The 25,465-nt window shown below is 40.9% G+C and overlaps 1 protein-coding gene across 1 annotated transcript in view; it reads right to left on the bottom strand.

Annotated features, from left to right (window-relative positions):
• DNAJC5B (DnaJ (Hsp40) homolog, subfamily C, member 5 beta) overlaps positions 1-25,465 on the bottom strand; it is a 62,661-nt gene that overhangs the window by 15,661 nt on the left and 21,535 nt on the right. The window contains exons 2-3 of the mRNA XM_008575741.1: positions 19,495-19,710; positions 15,902-16,073 (exon numbers count right to left, since the gene is read on the bottom strand). Coding sequence (XP_008573963.1) covers positions 15,902-16,073; positions 19,495-19,710 — 388 coding nt within the window. The remainder of the gene's footprint in view (positions 1-15,901; positions 16,074-19,494; positions 19,711-25,465) is intronic.

The following is a 25,465-nucleotide window of genomic DNA, read 5'->3' on the forward strand; positions in this document are numbered from 1 at the left end:
AAAAAAAATCCTTTAAATGAGAAAATGTTTTCCATTTTTAATTTAATTTCATAATAACTAAAAATTCTCAAAGCCCCAATGTCATACACATGCCTTCTAATGGACTCAAATCTTGATGTTTGCTGCTTATCATTTGTCATGAATAATTTGATATCCAAGTGATCAGTAGCTGCTTTCAAGTGTATTTTCTTAAATAACTTCAGGTGGGTTCCCTTCTTTTGCAGAGTGGTTTAGACCACAGTCTATTTATTGGACCACAGCCCAGAAAATACAGTCTTCAGTTAGAGTCTGCTTTTTCATCCTCACCAGTCTTAACTTGCATTAATTTTACCTCTAAACTACGTTAAGTCTCCGAATTAGTGGAGTACAAATCTGAAACTAACTAATGCAACTAAGGCATAGATTCTCATAATTAACTGTTAGCCCAAAGAGCAGTGATGGATTTACTGCACAGTTAATGAAACAAGCTTCAGGGACCTCACCTACACAGACTCTTCCAAGGGTCTGCTGGGGCCCTAGAAATGTGTTCACATTTTTTGTAGATTTGCAAAAGTAAGATATTTTGACCACAACTAGCAGAAACACCGTTTCCTTTTACTTTGACTTCCCTCCATCATACTTTTCTTCCTGATGAGTGGTGACAGAGGAGCTGTGGACATTTTGAGGATTTGACTGAAGGGAAATAGAGTTGCGGATAGGTTTCACTTGAGTTCAGTGGTGTATGTCTTGGTGGTTTGCAGCAAGTCTGTGTATAGTTTATTATTGCTAGCCATATTGGTGTAGCAATGGCTTTGGGTGTACTCCTTCAGCTAATTATGCCAATTCACCTGCTGAGGGGACATGAAGATCCAGTCCAGAGGTGGTGTTACTCAATATGAGTGAGTCTAGTGGGCTCTGACCCTGGAAGGATTGGGTGGTGTAGGGACAACAAGGTTTGAAATATACAGTCAAAGGTGGTCTGTAAAATTCTTCCAAAGCTTACATCTTATATAGGAAATAAACTAGATTGGAGTTTCCCAAATTTGGCAACAACCCCTAAAAGTGTAGACAACATTATGAGTAATGAGTTTTAAAGCTGAAAAAACTTTTCTACTTCATCCGTAATAAAAAAAAAAAACAACAAAATTTGATCAAACACAGCAAAGGAAAAGCAGAATTATTTTTCTATTCTTCCTATAGAAAATGATATTACAAAATTATTGTGATATGAAGAGGCAAACAAGGAATATGCAGTAACAGAGCATTAGGGGTAGAGTGTTACAGACATGTGCCAGGCAGTTAAACAATTGCTATTTTTCTAGATTTTGTGATATTTATGGTATTTGTCAGTTTTTAAGCACAATTTGTTGTGATTTTTTCTCATTGTAAATAAATATTCACTTTCAGACTTAATTTTGTGTTCTTTTTCTTAAAGAGAGTTGCCTAAATTGTATAAGTTTCAGGCCCCACAAAACCTGGATCATCCCTGCGTAGGAACTTTTAAATATTTAGAAATAGGATATAGCTTTTCCTTTTGGTTAATGATTCCTAATAACACAGTCAAACGGGATCATGATTTACTTAGTCTAGAATCTGACCTCTGCAGTGGAATTGGTAGCTCTGGGGTGTCAGAACTGAGAACAATGAGAGACACATGGATTCATCACTAATCCCCCAGCAGGGAGGAAACTAGGGTGGAATCTGGCACCTAGTATAGATTTCTATTCCAGAAAAGAAATCTTCCATAAAGAAGGTCTACTGAAATGCCCTGTGGAGTTTTTATCTAATTTAGAAAGGAAGGACTGTGAGGCTTTAGAGAAGTGTGACACACTGGATTTGGGATATCTAGGTTTAATTCACCTTGTTTTGGTTTTCCCAGTATAAAGAAAAAGTTAAGATAAGGTTGACACAGGGGAGGACAATGACAATACTCTCCTAGCTCATTGTGGGGGACTGAGTACTGGGCTGTATTGGTGAATGCTATGGGAGATCCTATGGCCAATGGGCCAGCAATCCCTGACATGATCTTATAACAGTTTATCTCCCTCACAAGAGCAGATGGGATTAATGCACTGGGATCATCAGTCTTAAGCAAGTTGTGCCAAGGTCACCAGCTCTTCCTGAAGAGGCGTTTCCATGCGTATATAGTGGCTTAACCCATTTATTAGTAATCCTGCTTCCTTGCTCTTTTGGTATGCATGCCCTCATTAAAAGATTAATTTGGTCCTTTGACAAATCAGGTGACCACAAAGGGACCTAAAGGAGACTACTGATCCCTCAGATCCCCTGAGGAGTACAGGAAGATACCACTAACCTTCTTTTGGGGGAACCACTGTCTTCCTCATGGAGCTCTGACAGTCACAAGTAAGCTGCTCTCTTTTGCTTTTGAGCTCCCTGACCTCCTTGGCTTTTGTATTTATAAAAGGCCCTCAGAGCAAGCAGACGTAGAAAATGCTTACTGTGTCTTATTAACTTAAAGGGCTCCCCCTTAAGTCAGTAATCTAATTAAGAAACAAGCTAATTTGAAAATACCACCTATCAACTAACTACATTCCAAAATACAACTTTGTGGTATTTAACTGGCTATTCTGAAACTCTTCATAAAATAAGTTTACATCTATAAAGGAAATCTCCATTTGCAAGGACATCTCCCTCTTTGACATAAACCACTAGAAACTTTTATAATGGTGAAGACTTTGAAAGTTTACATAACAAACCTTACTTTGTTTAAATTACTTTTCCTGGTCATCTTGTCTTAACTGGGCCTTTGCCTATGCCTTTCTTTGTTTCTGCAAGTAATAGTGTTTATTTCTAAATTCTGTAAATTGTCTATGTTGTTTCATCTGGGAGTTATCCCTTTGGAAGTGCAAATTTTGGGGTGTACCGGTAACAATCATTTAAGGCAATGGAAGAGGTAATCAGAAGACTGACAGTCAAAAGGTGGAAAAGAAACTATTTGAAAACTGGCAAATAATCTTAATGAAAGCTATAAGATCTGTCTGTGTGCCTACATGTGTTATGTGTATGTGATATTTCTCTACCAAAATATATGAAAGAGCTCTAGTTAATTGGCTTAAAGAAAAAGTAAGTGCTTAAATCAAATATTTTATCAAAAAAAAGGGGGGGAAGAACCTAATTCAAATGCCTTTTAGTTCATGTGAATTGAGTAAATCTTAGGTAAAGAAGACTAGTTTAATATTGCTAGGTTAATAAAAAACAGCTGTAGGGGGGGAAGAACCTAATTCAAATGCCTTTTAGTTCATGTGACTTGAGTAAATCTTAGGTAAAGAAGACTAGTTTAATATTGCTAGGTTAATAAAAAACAGCTGTGTCTTCTGATCAGCCAAATACCCACGTATTTGACCTTAGGATTCTTGCTTAGGTGGTGACTGCCTAACATTCACATGCTGCAAAAATGTTTAACAGGAAAATAACTTGAGATGATGTCTAGTTTTGCTCAAAGTCTGAAAGAATTTTCCCAAACAGTTTGAGCATGGTTGTTAAGTTAGTAAATTACGTATAAACATTTATAGATTAACTCTTCATAGTTTCAAAAAATCTTTTTGGTAAATGGAACTTGAAGGTGAAATTAAGATACTCATTAAACGTCTGGGTCATTTCTAAATAAGTTAAAATACTAAAACATTAATCATTAAGCATAAGTTTAAAGTTTATATACTTTGCATCTTGTTTTTATATTGTATGAGAAACTAAATATATTTGAGTCTCCTAGTAAACGTGAAAAAATTGTTCTGTGTGGAAGTACATGTTTCTAGAAATATGAAATGTAGATTCGTAAAATATTGGTTTGTGACAAGTGATTCAAAATGAATTACCTCCTAGGTTTTCACAAAAATTTAAGGTTACTGAGAGTTTAAAATTCTAATTAATATATGTAATTAAAACTACTAGAAATAGGGAAAATAATTCTGTATGTAAAGTGTACAAGAAAAGTAAGATGTGTTTTTGGTGAGAAAAACTGTAAAAACATTAGGATATATTTTTGTTAAAAAGGAGAAATTTTGTCTAATTCAGAGGTATTTAAAAATTTTTAAAAAATATGGATTAAGGATGGAAATAGAAACAAGGCAAGAAGGAACCAGTAAGTAGGAGACATGCAAAAATAGTTATGAATATGAAGATATATTTTTGGTAAAGAAAGTTGAAAGGAGAGAGTAATTTTTCTTTTGGAAGAGAGAGAACTTTGTGTGGTCAAAATGATAAGGAAAAAAGGAAAGTAAATTTTTGTCCTAAGGTATAATACCAATTTTTTAAAAAAGGAAGTACAGAACAAAAACTAAAGGTTTATGCTAGTTGTAGAAGGCTTGTGGAAGATAAATCTGATGAAAGAAATTTTATGTGTGATCAAGTTGGCTAAAATTAGAAAAAAATTATTTATGAATTTTTCTAAAAATTGAACATTAATATCAAAAGTACTCTGATGCAAGGCTAGAGTTTGCTGCCCTGCATTGGAACAACAGGGTTTTCTTGGAGAACTGATCTACTCTTAGTAAAAAAATTGTGAAAGGTTTTTCTTTTCCTTTTGGATTACTGTCCAGGAAACAGAAATTCCATGCTTTATCAAGATAATTTCTTGTGCTTTGTGCCTTTGAAATCTTTTGTCACTTTTGTTTTATTTGATAGTGACCTGGGCCTTTGATATGTGACAAATTTCCCAAAATCTAATTCTAAAAATTAAGTCTCTTTTGATGGATCTTGGACGTGACCGGCACCATTGTGCACACAATAAGCATAAAAGAGCCGCGGGCCTTGTCTTCCACTCCAGCACCAAGCCCCTCCCCACTTTCCTTTACAAGAAGCCTCGTGACTTCTGCAAAACAGAAACCCTTTTGCTTTTGCGAGGGCGCAGTTCTCCACCCTGGTCGCATAGCTTCGGCATTAGCCTAATGCCCCTCCTTGATGGTTTCAGCCAGCCCTTGGTGCCCTATATGAGCTCTCTCACCCCTACACCTGGTGCTGTTCTCCATGTTGAAGGCAGCACCAGGCTGCCCGCCACTTTGAGCGCAGCCCAGCAGATTTTCTTTTCCTTTAATAAAGCTTGATTGGTACCTGGCGTCTGGGCTCACTTTCTTTCATTATGGTGCCGAAACCCGGGAAGGGTTCTGGTTGATGTTGTTGGACGATCCCGATCCCCTCTCTTGGGTTGATTGGCCCTTGGCAGCCCTTCCCAGACCTGCCAAACCAGGCATCTCTGGGACTCTCTCCTTTTGCCATTTCAGACCAACGCTTCCACATCGATCTCAATTCAGGTTGAGTCAGTGGGTCAGTTCTCTCTTGCCTCAGGTTCCCCCAACTCCTCTCTCTCTCTCTCTTTCTCTCTCTCTCTCTCTCTCTTTCTTTCTCTCTCTCTCTCTCTCTCATTCTCGAAGCCCAGGTGCCTGGCCAGGGGAACTCCTCTCATGCCCCCCAGCTATTGGAGGTTCTTCTCTTTCTCATGCTCTAAATGAGATCCTCACAATCCAAACCTCTGTGCTCTATGCCTCTGGGCTGTCTCCTGGCCAATTTCTTGGCCTCCAGGGAGACATTAAAACTTGAGCACCTTATTACAATGCATCCCAGTGGCCACAAAATGGCATTCTCAATTTAGATACTCACCGAAATGGCAAAAGCTGGAGAGATTTCTTATGTTCAAACCTTTTTTCTATCTCCAACTATAGTCCTTCTCTCTGTCAAAACTGTCCTATGTCTCAAATTCTCCTAGCTCATGCCCAACCTCCCCTTTTCTGTCAAAACTGTCCTATGTCTCAAATTCTCCTAGCTCATGCCCAACCTCCCCTTTTCTGTCAAAACTGTCCTATGTCTCAAATTCTCCTAGCTCATGCCCAACCTCCCCTTTTCTGTCAAAACTGTCCTATGTCTCAAATTCTCCTAGCTCATGCCCAACCTCCCCTTTTCTGTCAAAACTGTCCTATGTCTCAAATTCTCCTAGCTCATGCCCAACCTCCCCTTTTCTGTCAAAACTGTCCTATGTCTCAAATTCTCCTAGCTCATGCCCAACCTCCCCTTTTCTGTCAAAACTGTCCTATGTCTCAAATTCTCCTAGCTCATGCCCAACCTCCCCTTTTCTGTCAAAACTGTCCTATGTCTCAAATTCTCCTAGCTCATGCCCAACCTCCCCTTTCCAGACTTGGATTAATCTTTTAATCCATCAGACTACTCTGCTCCCCATAAGGGCCAGCTTGACTACCTCTGTATGCTCCAAATCCTTCACCAGTCCCTCCACCTTTTCCCTCTCTTTGTCCTCAGCCCTGGCTTTATATCCCCTCTATGAAGTGGCCGGGATGGAGGGAACTATCCAGGTATGTATCCACTTTTTTCTTTCCAATGTCTCCCAAATCAAAAAATGACTGGGATCTTTCCAGTCCAACCCAGACACATATCTTAAGGAATTCAGATGTCTCACCCAGTCTTATGATCTCACCTGGCATGATATTTTTTATGATTCTCACTACTACTTTGTCCTCCGAAAACAGAGAACAGGTCTGGATAACGGCCCAATAACAGGCAGATGAGGTAAATGCTCCAAATAACAGATGGTTAGTGGGAGCTGTTGCATTCCCTTGCACGGACCCAAATTGGGACTACCAGGCTGGCCAAGGGGACCATGATCTCTGGGACAATATGGTCACACACATACTTCACAGCCTCCAAAAGCCTACTCACAAGTCAGTCAATTATGACAAGCTTAGAGAAATCACACAGAGATCCACTGAAAATCCCAGCAAGTTCCTAACCCACCTCTCTGAGGCTTTATGTAAATATGCACATATAGAACAAACTCCCCTGCAGGTCTGGGCCTTTTACACTACCTCCTCAACACAGCTTTCAAGGTTTTTAACAATAGAGAGGAGGAAGAGAAAAGAAAGATCATTACAAAAGAGATCAAGCCAAATACCAACTCCTGGCTAATGCCATCTGAGTCTCACACACTCCAAAGCCGGCTGCCTCAAGGAGCAAGCCACCCAGGAACTGCTTCAAATGTGGTCAACCAGGCTACTGGGCACAGGCCTGTTCTAACCCAGGCCTCCTCCTGTCCTTACTGCAAACAGCCAGGTCACTGGGGGGATTGACGGTTCTACTCACCAGAGAGGGAGTGGCCCAGTCTCCAACCCACAGCCTTTGGCTTCACAGCCATCCCTACTGGAGCTTCTTGGCTTTGCCCAGGAGGAGGAGTGACGATGCCCAGGGCCTGAGGCCCTCACAGAGATCACCACGTGTGAGCCCATGGTAATTCGCCTCGTGGCAGGTAAGCCGATCTCTTTTGTCATTGATACAGGGGCCATTTACTCTACCCTTCCTAAATATGCAGGACCAACATCCCTGTCCTCTATCACAATAGTAGGGGTCATGGGATCAGAATACTGCCCACAGATCACTCAACCCCTTTCCTGCACCGTACATCACACCCATTTTACACAAAAATTCTTAATCATGCCTCTATACCCCCTTACTGGGATGGGACATTCTTTTCAAATTCAAAGCTACTCTTACCCTAAACACTTTAACTCCAGCTACAATACTCCTGTTGCAGGCCACCCCAGACCTCAGCCCTGAATCCTCTACCCTCCCCATTCCTCCTGACAAAGTTAATCCTGTAGTATGGGACACTTCTTTTCCTTCCATTGCTATGCACCATTCCCCTATCCTTGTTCAGAACCCCTCTATGTTCCCTAATGTCTCACAATGCCCCATCACTAACAAACACCTAATAGGCTTAAAACCCATCATACACAAACTCCTTTCTTCTCATCTCTTACAGCCTACCCACTCACTTTTTAATACACCCATCCTTCTGTTTATAAAGTCTAACAGCTCATACCATTTAGTACAGGACTAATCCTGACATGTGCCATTCCCAACAACTCACCTGGACAGTTTTGCCCCACAGATTTCAGGATAGCCCCTGCTTCTTTGGCCAGGCCTTAGCTCAAGACTTATCTGAACTTTCCCTAACCTCTAGCACTTTAATACAATATATGGATGGCCTCCTCCTTTGTTGCCCTTCCTATGAGGATTCACAGGCCCACACTGTTGCTCTCCTTAATTTCCTGGCTTCCAGGGGATATTGAGTGTCCCCTGGCAAGGCCCAAATTTCTTCCCCTTCAGTCACCTACTTGGGAGCCTGCCTCACCCTCAACACCAGAGAAATAATGGTGGATCACAAAAGTTCAATTTCTGAACTCCCTACTCCTACCACAAAGAGTGAAATTCTCTCTTTCTTGGGGCTTACAGGGTATCTCCACCTATGGATACCTAACTTTGGCGTGCTGACAAAAACACTTTATGAGGCAGCCAAAGGGGATCCTGCCATTCCTGTAGATCCCACAGAGCCCATTCATTCTCCCTTCCAGTGATTAAAAGCTGCTCTCCTCCCAGCCCCAGCTCTATCCCTCCCAAACCTATCTCATCCTTTTATCCTATACATCACCAAAACCCAAGGATTTGCACTTGGAGTTTTGGGACAAGAGGCAGGAGATATTTTCTCCCCAGTTGCATACCTCTTTAAACAACTAAACACCACAGCTCAAGGATGGGCCCCCTGTTTATGGGCCTTGGTGGCAGCCGCCCTTTTAGCACAAGAAAGCTCTAAATTAACTTCTGGACAACAGTCATAAGGCCATGCCAATTCTCTCCCCTTCGCACCTACAACTTATTCACCTTACTTTCATTGAAAATTCCCAGTTCTCCTTTAAACCTCCCCCTCCCTTAAATCCAGCCACTCTCATCCCAAAACACTCACGACCCTTAGAACACAATTGCATGGAGGCTTTAGACCTCTTTCTCAATCCCTTTCCACACATCTCCCTGCATCCCATTATGCGGCCCCAACATACATGATTCATAGATGGGAGTGCCACCTCCATGCCCGCCCCCCAGGTGGGTTATGCCATAGTAAATCTAACACACCTCACCAAGCTGTCCATGGAGCTTCACCTCCCTTGGACCCAACTTCTCCCTCTAGCACTCACTCACTCACAAGCTGCCCCCACAAGCCCACAGGCCTCAGCCACTTCAAGCTTATGTATGGCAGACCCTTCATTCTCACACCTCTCTCTTCCAACTCATCACCTTTAGGCTAGTATCTCCCTACTCTTTCACTCATTAGGGACCTTCTTCGGGAACAGGCCAACCTTCTATTACCTCATCCTTTCCCAACCACCCCCTCAGATTTAAAACTGAGCCCAGGATAGCAACTGTTTATTAAAACCCAAGTCCCAAAGTCCCTCTCACCATGTTGGGAAGGGCCTTATACAGAACTTCTCACCACTCCTGCGGCAGTAAAAGTACTAGGAAAGGCCCCTTGGAATCACTTATCCTTGGTAAAACTAGCACCTGAGACTTTACCCAAAGAATCTGTTAACACCAAGCCAGAGGGGCCCCTCTGCTCACTCCCAACCCAACACCTCCTTACACTTCATCCATTTTAGGACCCACAAAACTAAAAATCTCCAGGACCTCCGCTCTTCCCTAATCCCAGAAGAGGGATGATCTTTCCCTCAGTGATTATCCTCTCACTCTTGCAGACCCTCTTCACGTCCCTCACACAAGAGCTACTCCAAGACTGGTCCTGACCTGCTATGGCGGTTTGCCATCGTGGAACATGATAAGTATATGCCACCCCATGTTTCCTAGCCTTTATTATACTACCTGTTCTACTACTTGCTATAGGATTGGCCAGTGCTGCCCCAAAGAAGTGTAACATTATAGGAAGATTTCTCCTGGAATGTCTTTACCTCCCCGATCAGTAGGATGCTTCTTAGCAATGTCATTGTGGCAATGTCCCCTTTAAATTCTTTTGGCCCCCCAACGCTTTGCATCCTTCCTGTGTTTTTCCTCCTATCTCAATGCTCCCCCTTACCTGGAACATGGAGGTTCCAGATCTGCAGGGATGATGCAGTCCTCAGTGAATCAGACTGGTCCCCAAGTGACTCATCTGTCTCCCACTTCACGGGAAACTTTTTGTGGTCACCCCCCCTCCCTGTCGATGCAGCCTGCAACGTTTCCACAAATATCTCTTCACTTTCTTCTAATCTCACCTCAGTGGTGACTGTCAGCATTGTGTCGGGCCTGTCCACACTCTGCCTCACTAACACCAAATGCTACTGCTCACTTACCCTCTCCTCATCCATGCCCTAAAACTGGAATATATTTCCTTTGTAAAACTATGTTATCCTGTTGCCTTCCCCCTAACAAGATTTCTTGCATATTCATTTGGCTCCTTGGGACATCGCCATCCAGACAGATGGAGGGATGGAGATGGGACTGGGACTAACTTTGGCCCACCCCTCAGAAAGTGCCCCCCTGCTCCCTTAGGGCACTAATTGTACCTTTTTTAATTGGGGCAGGGATCCTTCCTGCAACTGGAACTGGCATAGTGGGCCCTGCTACTACTTCTCAATTCTATCAAAAATTCTCAGAAGAACTAAGCATAGAGAGCATCTCCTACCTCCAGTGACAGGTCACCTCACTTGCGACAGTTGCTTTACAGAACTGTTGGGCCCTTGACCTCCTTAAGCCGAGAAGGCAGGCACCTGCCTCTTCTTGGGGGAGGAATGCTGTTATTATGTAAATGAGTCTGGGGTGATCTAAAACAATTTAAGCCATTTCACTGAACCCTTGGATACCCTGGCTTATGCCCCTACTAGGACCCCTCACTGTGCTGGGACTCATCCTACCCTTTGGTCCCTGTCTCTTTTTGTGTTTCTCTAATTCCTTGCAGGAATGAATGCAGGCTTTCACCAACCAAAAGGTTGCCGAATTGCTCCTGTGTGGAGGATATTAGCCCCCCAGAATCAGCGACCTTTCCCCGGAAGAATACAGCCTCCCCACATGAAACCAATACCCCGCCAAATAATCGTTTTACCTGCCAACATAAATCTTTTATTTTTTCCATACCTTCACCCATCTCCAGCAGGAAGTAGCTTCAGAAGAATGAGACCTTCACCCCTTTTCCCTTCTCTTTATACTTAAAAAGCGGGAATGATGGATTTTGGATGTGACCAGCACCATTGTGCACACAATAAGCACAAAATACCCACTGGCCTTGTCTTCCACTCCAGCACCAAACCCCTACCCCCTTCCTTTTTCAAGAAGCCTCATGACTTCTGCAAAACAGAAACCCTTTTGCTTCCACAAGGGCTCAGTTTTCCATCCTGGTCGCGTAGTTTCTGCATTAGCCTAACGCCCCACCTTGATGCCCTTAGTGCCCTATATAAGCTCTCTCACCTCCACATCTGGTGCTGTCTTCCATTTTGAGGGCAGCCCTGGGCTCCCCACCACTTTGAGTGTAGCCTGGCAGATTTTCTTTTTCTTTAATAAAGCTCGATCGGTACATGGTGTCTTGGCTCACTTTCTTTCATCTTTGACCTCAAATTAACTTTGGGAAGTTCCAGAGGGGCCTGAAACTTCTCAAAGGATCTATAAAAGAGAGCTATTAAAACTAATTGGGGGCTGGCTGGTTAGCTCAGTTGGTTAAAACACAGCCTTATAACGCTGAGGTCACAGGTTTGGATACCTGTACTGGGAAGCCACAAAAAAACCCCCAAAGACAGAGCAAACAAACACAAAAAACCTAATTGGGCTTATGTGGTAAGTTAAATTATATGGGAAACATTGTCAAATAAGCAGTGATGTTTATTCCTCTTTGAGTTATTTTTACATGGATATGTTCCAAAATTGTGTAAAGTTCCTAGAAATCTGATACGTCTTGATAAAAATGCTATCAGTCACAATTCTGATTATTTTAAATTGTTGTATGCCACAGAAATAATCAATTTTGGGGGGTCAATTTGTAACTCTCATCAAATCTTTAATTATGGCCATGTTAAGTCTTCATGTCCACGGTTAATTGCTTTATTCCAATGTTCTTTCTGAAAGTGCTTTGCAAGCAATTATAACCCTAAAGTGTTGTGTCTTCAAGGAAGTTCATGTAAAGAATAAAAAGAACTCTGATAAGTACAGGTTTCTAATAACTTTCAGTTCATACCATTGAACTGCATTTCTAAAATTCTAGTGAGGAAACTGATAAGTTTGTGGAACTACTAACCTAGATCAGAGCAAGAATTTAATTACATGAAACTAATTGAAGAATTATGGTTTTTATGGCTTCTTTATTTAAAACATTGCTTGATCTTTTAATGTTTTGTTTTCTGGATTTAAGGAAACTTTTTTCTTTTTATCTAAAGCCATCTTTAGCTCATAGAAATTTGGTAAAGCATACTCTTATAAACAAAAAATTAGAATATTTACTTTTCCTCTCTACCTGATTTCTCCAGAATTTAGAAACTATTCATGAATATTCTTATTTTTATGGCAAGATGGTTATTTACTTCAGTTTAAAGAGAATCTGTTCTCTTTAACAGGATACAACTGGAAACATTGATTATATTTTTAAGGTTTCAACTGGAATGTCATATTTGAAAATGTGCATAGAATGCCTAGCTTTAAGGATTCCCAGCCTTCCAGCAAGTAAGTTGTCACCTCCTGGAATGTTTAGGAACCTTAAGATATTAGATACATCAGGCAAAGTCTAATGTCTGTGTTGGATTGGCTTCCTAGCATCAAGAGGTTTTTATTTTTTATTTTTATTTATTTTTTTTGTCTTTTTCGTGACCGGTAAGGGTATTGCAACCCTTGGTGTGGTGTCGCCCGCACCGCGCTCAGCCAGTGAGCGCACCAGTCCAGTCCTATATAGGATCCGAACCCAGTGCCACACTCTCCCGAGTGCGCCACGGGGCCAGCCCATGGTTTTTAAAAGTCTCATCTAATATTCCTTGTCAAAATTTCCAGCAGAGCAAATTTAAAAGAAGCTTATGTGGTTATTCCTGCTGCACTCATGTAAATAACCATGCAAATTGGTCTTACCATGATTATCTTTGGTAGAAATGTAGGCAACCGTAGAGAGAAAAATTATGTTTCAAAAGAACACTATAGTATACTTGTTATTAGACTGTAGCCCTGTTCATTGTTTTTGAGTTTTTATTATCTACCTGCACACTGGACTAGATTCTGATGTAGAGAGAAAAATTATGTTTCAAAAGAACACTATAGTATACTTGTTATTAGATTGTAGCCCTGTTCATTGTTTTTGAGTTTTTATTATCTACCTGCACACTGGACTAGATTCTGAATTCTTTTAGTTTTCTCTAATATCAGGCTAAAACTCCAACAAAGAAATGAGAACTGCTCTGTCCTGCTCTGTTCCTGAAGCCTGATAAGCCAAAGCTGGACAACTTAATGTAGATTTCAAGGGAAAGTCTGATGACTGATGTGTGGGCCATAAAGAGAGATCACCAAAAACACCTGATGCCATAACCAGAGACATTCAACCTGCAACCCAGGACAAGAAGTTGCCAACTTCATGCTGTGGACAGCTTTTCCCAAGACAGTCAGGATAAGACCTTCTATCATAATGAGACTCTGAACCCTCTAACCTTTTCCTTATGCCTACCTCTTTCACTTGGCAGAATAAAGTTGTAGTTAAAATTTTGCAATCAACAGTGTCTGCAAGTAACTTGCAAATTGCCATTTCTTGCTTTAGTTTAACCCCATCATGGGATGCTAGGTTACCTACTAGCTGAATAGAGAGGAGTCTGTGCAGTTGCTAACACTTCTCACAGCACATGGATAAATACATTGGGTACTGTAGAGACTCAATGACAAAAAATTAACAGACAGGCTACGTGGTTAATATGGGCAAACTACTCATCTGGCTATCTGATTTTAGTCAGTTTGGCTCATGGGGACCCTGTTTAAGGAGGATAATCCAAATTCTTGGTAATTATTCTCTTGATAGTCATGATACTTGTCTTCCTGGTGCACTTATATATTCTCTCAAAAGTTTTAAATGTTTGTATGTAGCCATACTTCAAACATCAAATGGTCTCTCTTTGGCAGGAAAAACAAAAACTCAAAGAAATGCACGATAAGGAGGACACCTTAACCTATGAATGGTGTGCTGAGACTGGGAATCTGGAATGAGGATAACCGAGAGCAACACCGATGACCTAAGTTTTGGTCACTCTCTCACCTAGGTCACAGCCCGACCAGAAGGGGGGAATTGTTAAATAAAAATTACACAAGGCCATTGTCTTGGACTAAGTCTCTGCATTAGGTCTCAACAGACCAGACTAAAAGTCAAAATGGAGTCACCCATGCTAAAGTTCTATGTTACCAAAACCAAACTAAGTTGTCTGACCTTCTGAGAAACCAGGAGAGGTGATAACGGCCAATGTTCCAAACAAGCCAGTTTAAATACTCAATAGACATGATAGTGAAATTTCCTCTGCTTTTAATCCTTACACAAGAAGACAGCCCGAAGTAAGCTGATGTTAAATAATCAATTATTTTTCTATTGTTTTGTCTCCTGTCCCCACTTACAGGGAAAGTAACTTTGAAATAACCAATCCACTTTTTGTTGTTTGTTTCTGGTTTTTTCAGCCCCTTTTCTGTTACCTCTTTTGCTTAGCTCAATGGAACACTTAATCTATTTTATGGAGTGAAGTATTGCTTGATTCTAGAACCACAATTAAGATCTTTAAACTAAAGAAAGAAAAGAGATTAATTTGTCCTTTTATACCCCAAATAAAGCAAAGGAAAATTGTAATTGTAACCATGGGCCTACAATTGGTTCTGGGGCAGTAATAAGAAATTGTCAGAACACCCCCACTGGACTGTCTGCCCAGTGGTCCCCATAGCAAGGGGTTACAGGAAAACCCCTTCTGTTCTATCTGAATTTCCAATTCTGAAAAATCCTGGGACTCAGTATGACTCACATGATTGAAGACTCCTCCCTTTGAGCTGGAGTCGGGGGTGGGGGCAGGGTGGTAATAACTGTATATTACTTAGTATCGCATTTGATCAAGGATAAAAGGTGTATGAAAGCTTTACAACAGTCTGGTGCTTGATGTCTTGGAATTTCTGTTTTAGTGTGATCAAAAGGATCAGGGCATGGTGCAGTCCAGAGAAGTGCACCATTTCTAATTTCAGCAGTTCTGACAACAGTGGCCCACTGTCTGAATTATCAAGTAACTTTCTTGGTTGGCTGTCTAGGGTTTGGGGGGATTTAGTCATAAAGTCTGTGGTCCAGAATAAAGACGCTTCCTATAGGAGAAAATGACAGTAGAATATGGCTGTAATATGGAGCAGGACAATGGCAGGTTTGACCCTAGGTGGTTTAAACAAAGGCATTTCCCAAAGAGCACAAAGTACTCCTGGTGTGAATTCTTTGAGATCTTATCTTTCTTTGCATTTTTTTCTTTTTCATTTCTGGGTAGAATGAACTTGAAGAATCAAGTAATATATCATGGCCATGGGGAGGTGGTTTAGCAAAGCAAATAGTCCCATTCTTGATGCTGGTTTGAGGCTACCCCTGAATGTGTGTATTTAGAAAGAAGCTACACTTCAGGGGAAGAGGGATTATTCTTCCCTAATTCCACCCAAGACTCATTATCAAGTCATCAAAAGATAGAAAAGTCAAGGGTTGATGACTTTTTTGATGTCTATTCTCTTCTACTTCAATAGTGACCCTGAAGGAACAGGCTGAAGTGCTTTTCCTGGGAGAAATTTCTACTTTACTTCTCCTGCCCTGGACACTTACCCAAACCTCCCTGAATCCAGAGCTCAGGCTCTTGTAACAAGACCATGAATTGTACTTGCTTTGCTTCATCATCAGCATATTTCCTGATTTTTCTCTAACAGTGACTGGTTTTGATTTTTTCTGTGGCTGGTAAAGGTAACTGTCCTTTCATCCTCCCCCACAGAGGTACTAAAACTGACAGTCTGTGGGATTTCCCCCATCTGGTGTTGGATCTCTCTCTCTTTAGTGATAGTCGACGCTGTGGGACCTGGTGCTTGGTCAGGCCTGTGAAGGGACACTCACCACCTCTACTCTCGTCTTCACCTTTTTCTGTGTCGGTCTTGATCTGCTCCTCAAGATCCTCTGGAGACACATAATAGTTCTCCTCTGGCATCGCGGATTTGGGCCGGCAGTGTCCACAACAGCAGTTGCAGCAGCAGCACAGACAGCAACAAAAATAGCAGCCTGTCAAGAGGCCAATGACGACGAACAGGGTCTGCGGGGTACAGAGGCAAAGCAAAGCAGGGTGAGGGGCGGTGGAGTGGGGGAGGACCCCAGAAACCAAGTCTGTGCCCGTGTACCCCACAGACCCCATTCTCACCCTCATCCTTATTCCGTGTAAGAACTGTCTTTTTAGTTTTCTTGGGAATCAATTTCCTTCTAAAGTTTTGCCTTTGAGTTAGACCCAGAGAAAATGACTTGTAGCCAAAGTAACAAAGGAAGCCATCTTCTATATTCTCAAGTTATTGTGGTCGTTATTGAGAGCAGAGCAACGCAAAACAAAAATCAACCAACCAACAAAACCCCCACAGGTTGAATGAGCTAACCAAGCTGCCCTGCCCCCAAAACAAATCATTCTCCCCAAAGAAGAGCTATGTCTTACCTCCCCGTCCCACACCCACAGTTCTATTAGTCACCAAGTCCTGTACAGTCTCTCTCCTCCAGATCCCTCACATCCTCCCCTCTCTCTATCCCGGCCAGTAGGGCTTTAGAACAGATCCTCATTCTCCCTGCTCTGGACACTTCAGCAGCCTCCCACCTGGCCTGCCTGCCTCCACTCTGGCTGGCCTCCCTCCAGTCCATCCTGCACAGTGCTGCTAGAGTAAACTTTCCAAAATACACGTTCTCTCGAACCTACGCAGCGACTCTCCTGCCTCTCAGATAAGCCTGAGCTCCTTATTATGGTGATCTGGCCTTTCCTTGTCTTACACCTCTGCCCTCCCTGTGGATTCATCTGCCTAGATGTTTCCTCCCGTTCCCCTGTCACCTAACAGATACCCACCTAGTAAGGAAGACTCACCTCAAAGATCCTTTCTGCAATATCTTTCCTGCCCCTGCTCCTAAATAGTAACTTCCTCCTTTATGTCCCAATTGTACTCCATACAAACTTCTACCTTGGTGCTTTTTGTATGGACACTTTTGAACACTGATCAGTTAATGGGTCTGTATCATTATACGAGCCTGAGAGCTTCTTGAAGGTTGGAAGTGTATGTTAGTCATCTTTCAGTCCCTCCTATTTAAGGATTTAGTACCTGGCAAGTGGTAGACACTTAACAAATACCTACTATATATTAATGTATATACAAAGTAATTAATAAACAAATGATTTGTTCCTCCTAGTGAACAGCACCATGATTTCCCTACAAATATAAAAGATTTGTTTGCTAAATAAATAATTTCTCTGTACTCCACCAAATTGAAGTTAAAAGAAGCCCATTTTTGTGAATTAAGTAAAATCGATTTATGATTTTATTAAAAACATTATTTGAAATAGAAAGGAAGTAGTTTATACATCTTCAATCAAAATGCAGATTTTATCTAATTAATGTGCAAGGGAGATAAAAGATAAAGTTCACTGGGCTGGCAGGTTAGCTCAGTCATTTAGAGTGCAGTGTTATAAGACCGAGGTCAACAGTTTGGATCCCTGAACCAGCCAGCCACCAAAAAAAAAAGATAAAGATCATCTGTGTGCCTTGCACTTCTTCAGTAACTTCAGATAAAAATCTTAATGTTGTTGAACCTCACCTGTCCCAGGACTCCAGCCATCCGCTCTGGCCCCAGGTGTGGGGTGCAGCCTCCGGTGGCTGGAATGGGAGAGCTCGAGTCACACCCTCAACCTATAATCTCTTTGCTGTGGATACTTTACATTTTTGCTCCTCCCTTCTTTACCGACTTTTGCCCTTTCTGTTTTTACTGTAAAATTAGCATATTATTCTCTTCCCTGAAAATTTTCTTTTCATTCATATCCTGTTCTATTCTTTAATTACTCCAATGAGACTGTTTTCAGGAAATAATCTGGCCTTATCCTTTACAGTGCTGAGCACACTACTGGGCACAAATAGATCTCCAATATTTTTTAAAATACATATTTTTGATGGTACATTTATTCATTCATGTAGTGCATATTTAACATATGATTGCTATGTGCCAGGCCACTCTGATGGGCACCGTTTTATTGGGCTTTTGCGCAAGTAGAAGAGAAAGATATATTTTTTGTGAGTTTATTTTTAAATCAAAACTTTTTTTGTATATCTCTTGCACTCCTCGGCAGATTCTGCTTTTCTGTATGAATTTTGATCAATTCTGTCAAGTTCCTAGAAAATGAAACCTATTCTTATTTTTATGCAGGCAGCCCCAGTATGTAATCGGGTGCACATGTGTAATTATCTGGACCTGCTGATGTGCCTTCCCATGAGAGTGCCATGCCTGGAGGCTGGGTTCCCATGTAAGCCCTCAAAAGCCCATTATTGTTATATGTGTTCAATCTACTGTCATAAATGACATTGTCAGTATGTACATTCCCATTCTGAGTTCCAAACCTGCTTGGCAGGAACTTATCTCCCTCCCAAGTCTTCCACAAAAGAAAAAGGAGTTCTAGTGGGAATTCCAGTTATCCCCCAGAAAAAGAACTCTGGGTATTGCAAAAAGCAAATGAGACTTCAGGCTGCAGACTCTCTCTGCATGCTTACTTACGTACAAAGGCATATTCTCTCTTCCTGCATATATAAAACTTCAATTTAGCAAGATTCACTGGAAGAAAATAGCCATCAGCATAAAGCCTGCCCTTTTGGAGATTTGGGTTTTTATTACTATTATTTTTACTAATTACAACTCATATGAATGTAAAGTGAACTTTCCACAAAATATGCTGGTGTGCTACATGTATGGCACATAGGTAAATATACTTTTATCAGAAGATAAGGATATCAGATTCATAAACAAATATAAAACCATCGCCAAACATACATACATTAGAAATTCCTAGGAAACCAAACAAAATTTATTGTGCAAATGTCAATTCCGATTGCATTAAGTCCTGTTGCTTTTTTCTTGACCAGATACTCATTTCTGTCTCCCCCACCTCTTTCTGTCCCTCCAATTCCCTGTCCTCCACTACTTAATTCTCACCTTTCTCCCGTCATTTCCTTCTCTACTACCTCAGAGCAGGCTTCCTGTGAGCCTATGACATAATTACCAGTCATTCTCCCAAGTATTGTGTTTGCTGATGTAGCCTAGGCTAAAATAGTAAAGTACATGGCTAAATTTGTCCATAATAATTTATTAAACAGTTGTCACACTAATAAATTATTTTTGGTTTTGAGCAATGAGTCAGTTCTTAATTAGTCATTATGGGGGGAAGAGGGGAGGGAGGGCAGTCAGAATTAACCTGAAGCTCCAAATTCAAGTATAATTAATGTCTAGAAGTATTTTAAGTTATGCTGTATTTTATAATTATTTGATGAGCTTCAGCAAAAACAATCCCCAAATAACAGCTTTCACTGAAAGCAATATCTCCTTTTATTAATAAGAGCTTAATAGTCATAAGTTAGGCTTTCTTTGAAATGGAGGCTAAAAGAATGAGTAATATCATGGTCTTCTGAGAAATTGTTTTTGAAGAAAAAAAATTTCTGATTCACCTTTGCCCACCAGCTAGACAGCATGAAGTAGGCATTAACATTTTCATCTCCAAATTGCTCGGCCACGTAGAGTCCCAGAGATCCGTACTTGTCATATATATTTCTCTTTGAGATGTTGGTAAGTATTGTGTGGGCATTGTTGATTTCTTTAAACTTTTCAGCAGCATCTGGATCATTTGGATTCTTGTCTGGATGGTGTTTCAGGGCTAATTTTCTTTTAAAATAAAAAGAAAAAAGCAAGGAGAAGAGTTATTTGACAAGGATTATGATGACATTTTAGAAGGGCACTGTTCATTTGTACAATCTTTATTCATGCAAATACTGTGAAAGGATAAGTTTCACACTAGTGGTGATTTAATTAGGAAATAAGTTATTATTAAATGGTGTTTCTTGTTTCTAATGTGCAGACACAATAGTGTTATTTCTCCCCTCACTTCTGCAAAGGAATTCTCAATAGCTGCATAGTTGTGGAGCCTGAGAATTTTTGCAGCTGGCAAATATGTGAAGTTTCTCTTTACCTGGAAGCTGATCAATAGCCTGCCCCACCATGCAGAGGCCTTTAAGAGTTCTAGCAACAGGACCAGTTAACACCAAAATTCCATTTAGAACTAGAAGAACTTTACAGAATTAACAGAACTTCATGTTTTATATTCAAAAAGTTAAACTCACTATCAAAAAAAAACCAAACCACTCATTTATACTCTCTTGAACAAACATTAGGATCCCTTCAGAAATCTTCCACAATCTAGAAGAACTTTACAGAATTAACAGAACTTCATGTTTTATATTCAAAAAGTTAAACTCACTATCAAAAAAAACCCAAACCACTCATTTATACTCTCTTGAACAAACATTAGGATCCCTTCAGAAATCTTCCACAAGTCCTAACTCCCTTTGTTTTTCTGAACAAATCCTGTGACTACCGTCATACTCAAATGCATTTGTGGCCTCTTTCCAAATAGGTCTTTCCACTTCAAGTAATTTGTAGAAATTTACTTGTGAGTACAAAACCCTCTCACCTCTGTGGATCATAAAAAGTTCCTGAAGCATATGGGTATATGCTCTGCACTGGGGGTGGGAAGTGGGGAGGGATTTGGAGGTGTTTATTCTTTTGTTATACTCAAGTATAAAAGGGATCTTATAAAGTGGATGTAAAAACAGAGTGGTGATAGACAGATGCCTGGCTGGTGGCTGTTTCCCTCATTTCTCCCTACAGACAGATTTAAATAATGATTACACCATGTTCAAATGAGTCTGCTGTTTTTTTTCACTAAAAAGTCAATTAATTTTATGACTTTATGCTGAAAATTCCACATGACTTATTCTCCCTACTGTGCAGTAGGAATATACCTTATACTTTTGTTTATTGTATTGATTTAGATCACATTTTTTCACTTTAATACGGTAATAATAGTCCAGAGGCAGAACAGAAACATGAAGTACACCTTATAAATCAATCTACATGATAAACTAAACAAATCACACCAATTTTAGGAATTAAAGTATTCCTGATTAGGAAGTAGGTGAATATTTAAGCAGCTCAGCATCAGGATGCTTTAAAAGTACCAAAATATTTAAAGGCATAAATTGTGGTATATAATCTAGTACAACTGTGAACTTAGAATAAAACAATGAGGGTTCATTTAAAATTTATTTAACCAAAACATTTTCCATTCTTTTTGAGAGATGTGTGGGTTATCTATAAATTCTTATAGATGGGACCATTGGAGACATGTTTTTTACATGTAGAATTTATTGCTAATAGCACAAAATGCCTATTTTTATAACCTTCACTATATGCCACCACTATTATAGTAAGCATGTTATAAATATTAATTCATTAGTCTTCACAACAACCCTGTGAGGTAGGTATTGTAATTATCTTATTTGGTAGATGAGGAAATTTGGTCACTGAGAGATTAAGCGACTTGCCTAACATCACGCAGCTAACAATTAAAGTCAGGCTTTGAGCACAGGCAGTCTGACCCTGACCACATGCTCTTCACCACCACTATGGTGCCTCCTATTTTTATATTTTCAAATTTAGGAGGTAAGGTGCACAGAATGTGTAGTAGGCTATTGTAAGGATTTTGGCTTTAGTCTGGGTGATGCAAGAAGCCACTGGAGTGTTTTGAGAAGAGTGATATGCCCAGACTTTAGTTTTAGAAGGATCACTCAGTCTTGGAGAGGACAAAGGCAAACACGGGAGACTGTTCTAACAGACTCTTATGGCAATACAGGCAAACTCATGGTGGTTTGGACCAGTGTGGTAGCAGAGACTATAGTGAGAAGTGGTTGGATTCTGGATATATTTTGAGGACTACCTGATGGATTCAATGTGGGGCGGGAAAGAAAAAGCAGAAGTTTTGGCCTGAGCAACTGGAAGTTTGGAGTTAACATTTAACGAGATCTCAAGAGATTTTTTTTTTTTTTGGTAATGGGGAGTGGTTCGCTAGGATTCTAAAGTTCTATTTTGGACTCCTTTGGGATTCCTATCAGCCTTCCAAGTAGAGATGGAGATAGAGAGACATGAGGCTGGAGTTCAGGTAAGAATTACTGCAGGAGATATACATTTGAGAGTTCTCAGCAGGTAGATGATGTTTAAAACCATGAAACCGAAGAGAGACCCAAGAGAATGGGTCCAAGAAGTCCAAGGACTGAGCTTTGGGAATGGATAATCAGAAAAGGAATCTAAGAAAGGACAACGATGCAGAAGGAAAAGTCCAGAGTACAGAGTCTTGGGATCCAAGTGAAGAAAGTATTTCAAGGAGAAGAGTGATCATCTGTGTCAAAGACTGCTGACAGGTCATTGAAAGAAGGTGAGCTGAAACGCCGGGTACTGATCAAGTTTTATTAAAGGAAAAGAATCTGCTGGGCTGGGCTGTGCTCAGAATGGAGAGCAGCACCAGGTGCCGGGGTGGGAGAGCTTATATAGACTGTAGGGAAGGCTGATGTTATCAGGGAGGGGGTTGGTGCTGGGGTGGAAGATAAGGCTGGTGGATGAAATCAGATGGAAGGTTGCACCCATGTGGAAGTAGAGGAGTTTCTATTTCTCAGAAACAATGAGGTTTCTTGTAAGGGAAAGGCTGGTGGCCATTTTGTGCTCAGTATGTGTAAAAATGGTGCCGGTCACATCCAAGATGGTGCCGGTCGTGTCCAAGATCCCTCAGTCATGTAAGATGAGGACTAAGAATTGACCACTGGATTTAGTGATATGGAAATCCTTAGCAACCTTCACATGCATGCACACATGTATACATACATACCCACAGAGAACACACAGACAATGGTATATATGTCTTTATATAGGGAAAAATAAAACAGAAAAATAAGCAGNAGAATCTGCTGGGCTGGGCTGTGCTCAGAATGGAGAGCAGCACCAGGTGCCGGGGTGGGAGAGCTTATATAGACTGTAGGGAAGGCTGATGTTATCAGGGAGGGGGTTGGTGCTGGGGTGGAAGATAAGGCTGGCGGATGCAATCAGATGGAAGGTTGCACCCATGTGGAAGTAGAGGAGTTTCTATTTCTCAGAAACGACGAGGTTTCTCATAAGGGAAAGGCTGGCGGCCATTTTCTATGAGGTTTCTTGTAAGGGAAAGGCTGGTGGCCATTTTGTGCTCAGTATGTGTAAAAATGGTGCCGGTCACATCCAAGATGGTGCCGGTCGTGTCCAAGATCCCTCAGTCATGTAAGATGAGGACTAAGAATTGACCACTGGATTTAGTGATATGGAAATCATTAGCAACCTTCACATGCACACACACATGTATACATACATACCCCCAGAGACACACACAGACAATGGTATATATGTCTTTATATAGGGAAAAATAAAACAGAAAAATAAGCAGAAAAGAAATAGGAACATGGAATGTTATAACTAAAATTAACAGTGCTTCTAACTGCACATTGGGATTACAGGTGATGCTTTGTTTTATTTTTGTTTGTTATAAAAACTACTCATATTACTTGTGTGTTCCTCCCCCCGCCCCCCAAGCATTTTAAAGCTCCAGTCACAAATTTTGTTCTTTGTGAATAGCTGGAAGTTCAGAGTTTGTTCTCTTAAGTGACCCATTACAAAATTAAAGTTGGGGGAGGGGAGGAAGAAGAAGGAAAGAAAAGTACTCAAACTCCAATATGATGGTCCTCGCAAAAAAGCTTCCAGTGGATTCTTTAAGCTCCTTACTTTTAAAGGCGTAATATTCCTGGAATTCTCGCTCTGTGCCCTGGAATTCTAATGGCAGCATTTCCCCCTAATATTTCCAAAGACATCATGACAAGGCCAGTCAAATGAAAGGACTGTTACTTCTGCCTTGAAAGGAAGAAATCCCTGGAAAATGCCTCTTTACATACATATCCTTGTTTCTAGGGTTCAGTTGTAGACTGATACACCCTACCCAAGACTTAGCCAGAGAAGCCTGGCTTCCTGTCATTTTTAAAGCTGTTTGGATCCTTGTCAGCTCACGAGGGCAGATGCACTCAAGCCATTTATCATGCTCCTCTAACAATGGAGTTGGCAAATTCAGAGGGCTGGAACACCTCCATTTGTAACAAATCCAATTCCTGGCCATCAGCAGCATTTGGACTCCTCTTAGTAGATACTCTTGGCTCTGAAGAATCGTCAGGAAATATGGCAAGCAGAGGCGGGTGCCAAAATGAAACAACTGCTCAAGGAGATAGTTTCTCAATGCCCCACCCTCCTGTCAATTGTCTATAGAGCAAGAAAACATGCATGGAATTTAGTGTTTAAGGAAGTGCTTGGAGAAATGTTCATTTTATTTTTAAGGTATTTCTACTCATTTTAAAGGTATTTCTTGGCATTTCTAATTTTATACTTAAAAGTGATATAACATTCAACCAGAATGTAAGCCTTTAGTTTTAAATCTCTCTATACTCTTAGTCATCTGTTTATGTGGTATGGCTATAACTAATATTAGAAGCAGCACTCAATGCCTCTAATTTCCACTTCAAAATGCAATGACAGCTGTCAACTAAAATGCACAGTGAATTCAGTGAGTGGCAGATTAGAAAAACATCAGGTTTATAGTTGTAATTATTGAAGTCCCCAAGATCTACCTATTTTAAAACAATGGAATAATTCGAAAAATTGTAATGTTTTGCCCTGTTCTCTTCCTTGACCCGTCTACCATCCTCAGACCTACCTACCTACTCTCCATCAGTTTCTGAGTTGCCTCAGGCCTGATTCTGACCGTGCTGTCCCAGCTCTTGAACAAATCTGTCTCTGTGGGGTTGGAATGTCAGAGGAGAACTTCCTGTTTGGGAAGGTTGGCCTCTGAGCCAAGAGCCAAGAGAGTTAAGTGCCCCCATGGCATGGCTGTGGGAATAGCTGCCTTTCCCCACTCAACATGTTTTCAGCTACTTTCTCCAATTACCTTCTGCTACTTCCGATTTCAAAGATTTCCCCAGTGCTATCTGACTTTCTGCTTAACTCACTCAGCTACAAAGTTTATTGCCTCTACAATCTCCCAGAAGAAAGCCACCTGCAGCCTATGAAGAAAAAGTAGGGGCGGGGGCATTGATGTCTTTCTATATCCTAGAATCTTTGAAACTATCCTTATGGCAGAGCCAGCATCTACTGCAAAGGATATAGGCCCCAGCCTTAGCTGAGAGAACAAAATCTGAGCTCATATTAGATGTAGAAAAAATTGGCTATTATGGGAGAGAGACTGGTGGTAGAACAATGAGCTGCCATAAACCAGAGTTTGCAGGTGAAAACAAGATCAGTAACCCGCCGACATATGGCAAGTGTTGTGTCTATGGACCCAGAACATCCAATAGTCACCATAATAGTACAGGTTTACTGGAACTCCTGTGCCCTCTTGGACTCCGGCAACACCCAAGTGAAAATATGAGAAACCGTTATAGGAGTTACAATACATTCTGTTGCATTGGAACTCATATAACAGTTTCTCATACTTCTCTCTACGATGGTCGGGGCCTATATCCTTTG

Source organism: Galeopterus variegatus, unplaced genomic scaffold (assembly GCF_000696425.1).
Source record: "Galeopterus variegatus unplaced genomic scaffold, G_variegatus-3.0.2 Scaffold1229, whole genome shotgun sequence".
Taxonomy (NCBI): domain Eukaryota; kingdom Metazoa; phylum Chordata; class Mammalia; order Dermoptera; family Cynocephalidae; genus Galeopterus; species Galeopterus variegatus.